At 34.7% G+C, this 5,862-nt stretch overlaps 1 protein-coding gene across 1 annotated transcript; it reads left to right on the forward strand.

Annotated features, from left to right (window-relative positions):
• Nucleotides 1–4,207: 4,207 nt before the first annotated feature.
• Nucleotides 4,208–4,798, forward strand: LOC133097368 (zinc finger protein 182-like). The gene has a single exon (XM_061199229.1). The coding sequence runs from the start codon at nt 4,208–4,210 to the stop codon at nt 4,796–4,798; it is 591 nt and encodes a 196-aa protein (XP_061055212.1).
• The last annotated feature ends 1,064 nt before the right edge of the window (nt 4,799–5,862 follow it).

Genomic DNA, 5,862 nt, shown 5'->3' on the forward strand with positions numbered 1-5,862 from the left:
ATAGGAATGGAATTGCTGGAATCATAGGGGAGGCTTATATTTAATTTACCAAATCTGCCAGACAGATTTTAAGGTATCTGTGTATGCAACTCCCGCCAGCTATATATGAGCATTCCAGTTGTTCTTACACCGTTACCAACACTTGGGTTGCTGATCTTTTTTTAGCTATCCCGGTGGTTGTGCAGTAGAATCTCATGGTGATTTTACTTTGCATTTTCCTGATGACTAATAAGGTTGAGCATCACTTGATGAGCTTACAGACATTTGTATATCTTGGTATGAGTGCTCATTCAAGTCACTCACAAAATTTTTGGATTATCTTTTTAATTATTTCTGACTTGAAGGAATCAGTTTTATTCTGGATACAAGTTCTTTGTCAGTTTTATTCTGGATACAAAAAATATTGAAAATTTTTTTCCAGTCTGTGATTTGCCTTTTCATTTAATTAACATTGTGTTTGATGAGTAAAAATTTTTAATTTTGAGGAATCCCAATTTATTTATTTTTCTTTCATGACTAATGTTTTTTATGTCCTCATTAATAGATCTGTCCTTTAAGATTGTGAAGATTTTCTTCTAGAAATTTTATAGTTTTAGCTTTCACATTTAGATTTATGTCAATCTTGAATTAATTTTCATACGTACTGTGATGTAGAAACCATTGAGTTTGTTTTAACTTAAAAAATTTAATACATGTTTAAAGTAGTTGTTCCTTTGTGTGTGTGTGTGTGTGTGTGATATAAATGAAAGAAACAATTTTTCTGAAGGTCTGAAAGTCAGGGTTTCTTTCTTAGATGGTTTGGAAGAAGTCTGTGCTGGGTTCTATTTATTCTTTTGTTTGCTTAATGTGGCCTTCAAGGTGAGAGTTTGGTGTTTTTCTTTTTAAACCGATATTTAGTTGCTCCAGCATCGTTTATTGAAAATAAAGGTCTTTTGAATTAGGAGCCTATTCAATTTCATTTTCACCTTTGACAAAAATCTGTTGACCTTATTTGCATAGGTTTATTTCTAGATTCTATTATGTTCCATTGTTCTATTTTTCTATCTATATTAATGCAACACTATGTAAGATTGCTATATAAATCTTGAAATTTCAAGGCTTGAAATCTGGGGGTATACATCCTACAACTTTCTTCTTCAAAATTGTTAACTATCACCATAATTTTTGAAGGATATTTTTTCTGCTTATATAATTATAGGTTGACAGTACTATTCTTTCAACATTTCAAAGATGTCACTGTGTTGTGCTCTGGCTCCCACTATCCAGCCATCATTCTCATTGTTGTTTCTCTGAATGTCATATGTCTCACACTCCTACTCCCTGTTTTCTTTAAAAGATTTTTTCTATTCCTTCCTTCTCCCTTCGTCCTTCCCTCCCTCTCTTTTCCTCCTTTCCTCTCGTCTTCCTTCTCTTTCTTCCTGTTTACTTTTTAGTAGTTTGACTGTCATGTGTCTCAGTATGCTTTTTTTCATTTTTTTGTATTTTTCCTGCTTGGAGTTATTGAACTTAATAGATACCAAATTAGTAAATGAATATTTCAAATGGCTTTTGAATATAGTAACTTGACTGTACATCCTTAGGAGAATATGCTCTCTGGACAAAAAAGAACTTCAAAGAAATGTTAAACTTCATTTATTAGGTCCACCATTAGCAATTTGGTGCTATAACTCTGAAACTATTATATGTATTTGGTTTAGAAAGCATATAAGTAAATATATTAGTAATATTAGCAGATATGATTTTCAATCTAAGAGGGGAAAAAAGACATAAAACATTTGAAAGATTAAGGGGAAAGAACTGTGTTAAATTTAAATTGGAACTGTTAATATTTGGAAAATTTAAATTTCTAGCTCCGTTTATTAAAAAAGCCTAGATTCAATGACACATCAGTAACAAAGTTCATACCTAATATGCAGATCTTGGGTTTGTCTTGCAAAGTAAAATGAAAACCACTCCTATGTAATGAATCATGGTGAAAATGAATAAAATTCATTTTTGGTACCTCCCTTTGTCATCACCCAATGCAGACAACCTCAGATTAAAGTGAGTTTTTCTATTACAAGGATCAACGTCTTTCAGGAATGTGATTGTGGGTTTCAGCTGGGAGGAATGGCAACACCTGACACCCCTGTAGAGGACCCTGTACAGGGACATGATGCTTGAGAATTACAGTCACCTAGCATCTGTGGGTGAGTGTCACTGTCCTGTGTAGGCTTGACTGTGCCTCGCTGACTGATGCCTTTGCTTTCTCTTGCTGACACTAAATGGGGGCAAGGGAATAGGGGCAGAGAACTTATGAAGTGTATATTGACTTTGTCCTCAAGTTCTCAATTTCACAGTCTCCCTTTGGATACTGAATTTATATTTCTCTCTCACCGATAAACTTTTTTTATCTTGCTAACATGCAAAGTGGAAACTTTACTATATGATCCTTAACACCATGTCTGAGGTGGTTTCTCATCAACAGGATCTTCAGTTCCTAAATCATATATGATCTTCAAGTTGGAGCAAGGAGAAGATCCAGGAGTGTTTGAAGGGAAAATTCCAAGTGATCTCTGCTCAGGTGAGTATGAGTCAGACACATGGAAGACAGAGAAAGAGAGAAAATGGAGGAAGAAAACTGTTTCAAAATAATTTAAGAAAATTTTCTCACTGAAAGTGTCCATTGAATGATGGCTAGCAAAGTGGATGAAAGTAAACTGACATTAATCCAGATCATAAAATTTCAAAATGCTAATTACAAAAGAATATCTGTAAAGCTTCCTAAGAGGAAGAGAAAAGAACATAAATAAGAGACCTGCAAAAAACTTGGCTTTAGACTTCAACAGCAATAATGGAACCTAGAAGATAAAAGAGTAATACCTTCAAAAATTTGTGGGAAAATTATTTCCAACCTAGAATTTTTCTACCATACAAAACTATTAATTATGTTTTGGTATACAATACCAACATTTTCAGACATGCATGGTCTCAAAAGAATTTATCTCCTATTCACAATTCTATCAGGAAACTACTGGAAAAAGAAAACATAGAGTCAAAGTATCAGGATCCAGCAAACAACATAAGTGAGGGAATCCAAGGCAAGAAGGAGGAGGTAGATCCTGTGGCCACAGTTGTGCAGGAGTTCTAGAGAGCTTTCACTGCAGATTGGAGCAGCTCAGAATAAATATCTTCGAGAATATGAAACTGTCAAAATCAGTGTTATTGTTATTGTTAGGAATTCACAGAAAAAAGACCTTTGAAGGTAGTATGAAAAAGTTAGGAAAAATTATTATTTCAGAGCATGGTACACTAATTTCTCTTGGTTCCATACCCTCACACACATGTTTTGAATAAGTAGTCAAGAAGAAGAAAAGCAAGCTAAGTGGTGCAGAGAGGCATTTGTATATACACAAACTTGCAATAAACCTGACTTTGTACAGAATAATTAGTATTCTGATCCTACTGGAACAGAATATATTTGTGGGTACTAGTGAAATACTGTAGATAACTGGATTTGTTGGCCTAAGAGTGTTACAGATGGGCTTTGAGCACAGGAATTACGTATATAATTTGAATATTGTGGCAGCACAGTCTAGTTAGGTTATTACTGGTTGATTTGTTTTGTTTGTTTTGAGGAAATGATAATAAAATTTGAGAAAAGCCTAAGTTTATAATAGTCACAGTAAGTGGAAGCGTTAAGTGTCAAGATTTAATATTAGAGTTAAAGGGAAATGTGGTTTCAGAGGCAAGAAAAGAAGTATCTAGGGATGAGGGCAATAGGGGAAGGAAGTAATGATCAATACAAATTCAGAGAACAGGAGCTATAATAGGATATGACACTGATGTTTTTCACAATTGCTTATTAAGCACCAACTATGTGCCAAGCCCCAGACCAGCAATCAGAAGAGTAGTACATCTGATTGTGGGCTGCATAGCTTGGTTTCTGTCTGATTTTATATGTCTTGTTGAGCCAATTTTATCTTCCTTCTCCTTTCAGATGAAGAATTTAGATATGAAACCACAAAAGTGGGAATTTCTGAAGAATATTTCTTCCCTTATGAGAAGTTGGATCATTTCACAAAGGATGCTTTGCTTTGCTCCATTTTAGAAAATTAACAAATTGTGGCAAATCAAGGCAAATTTTAAGTCAACTTAGAGGTAATAGTTCAGAACTTAGTATCCATCGGAGAAATTATACTCAGTTAAAACCTTATGAGTGTTCTCAATGTTTGAAAGCGTTCTCTCAGAAACTCATCTTGTAAGACATCTGTTAATTCATATTGGTGAGAAACCTTATGACAGCAAAAGATGTGAGAAAGCCTTCAGAAGTAAGACAACATTCATTATACATCAGAGGGAAATAAATATGGGAGATAAAGCCAATGAATATACAGAATGTGGAAAAGGCTTTTCTCATAAGGTAGATCTCAAGACACATCAGAAAATTCACACTTGGGAGAAACCCTATGAATGTGCTGAGTGTGGGAAAAACTTCTCATGTAAGCTAGATCTCTGCAAGCCCTGGACAATTCATACTGGAAAGAAACGCTATGAATGTACCAAATGTAGAAAAGCTTTCTCCCTAAAAGCACCCCTCATCAGGCATCGGAAAATTCATACCGGAGAGAAACACTGTGAATGTAATGAATGTGGGAAAGCTTTCACATTGAAGCCAGAACTCATCAGACATCAGAAGGTTCATTCTGAGGAGAAAGCCTATGAGAGTACTGTATGTTGGAAAGCCTTCTCCCAGAAAGGACACCTCATTAAGCATCAGTTAATTCATACTGGTGAAAAACCACATGAAAGTAAATAGTGTAGAAGACCCTTCAGAAGTAAAACAGAACTTACTATTCATCAGAAGATTCATACTGGGGAGATACCCCATGCGTGTGCAGAATGTAGAAAAGCCTTATCTTGTAAGGCAGGTCCCAAGACACATCAGAAAAGTCATACTGGGGAGAAGCCCCATGAATGTATTGAATATTGGAAAGCCTTCCGCAGGAAATCAAAACTCATCCGATGTCAGAGGATTCATTCTGAAGAGAAACCCCATGAGTGTAATGAAAGTTGGAAAGCCTTCTCTCAGCAATCATACCTCATTAATTCATAGTGGTGAGAAGCACCACGAATATAATTATGGGAGACACTTCATTAGGAAGGAATAACTCATTAGACAGAAGAATATTTGTGCTGAAGAAAATCCCTCTGAACATACTGGATGTTGAAAAGTCTTTTCCTGTAATGCACAGTTTGTTAAGGATCATTTAATTCATACTAGTGAAAAACCTCATTAAAGCAATTAATATGGAAAAGACTGAAAAGCCAGAACTCATACATAAGAGGATTCAATGTAGGGAAAACCTGTGTTTAACACAGGATGGCTTTTGCATGGCAGTGAGAGCTAATTACACAATATAGAGCTCCCACAAGGGAGAAAAACCTATAAATTTACTGAATGTGGAACAGTGAACAATATGGCTGAGGTCTTCTTAAACTAGAAAATTCGTACAAAGAGGAAGCTATTATGTTGATATATTTTAAAAGCAGTTTTGTAGAATGTAATTCCAAAATTTTTATGGAAAACTAAGGAAAGCAATTTAAAATCACAATTGTGTTCACTGTGGAGTATGAAGCTTGGGAAAGTGAAAACAAATGGAACCACACAGTAGCCAACTTCATATATGGATGGTTCCAAATAATGTAGTGTTTATGCTGCTGAATACATTATATAAAACTAACTATCATAATGCAGGGAATTTCTTACGTAAATTTAATGTGATTCTGACAATAAATTTTTTCTTCTCTGGAGTACGTACAATTCTTTTTTTAATATTAAACCCATTTTATTGATGAGGAAATTAAGGTTATATAACTTAC

This window comes from Eubalaena glacialis, chromosome 9, assembly GCF_028564815.1.
Source record: "Eubalaena glacialis isolate mEubGla1 chromosome 9, mEubGla1.1.hap2.+ XY, whole genome shotgun sequence".
NCBI lineage: Eukaryota > Metazoa > Chordata > Mammalia > Artiodactyla > Balaenidae > Eubalaena > Eubalaena glacialis.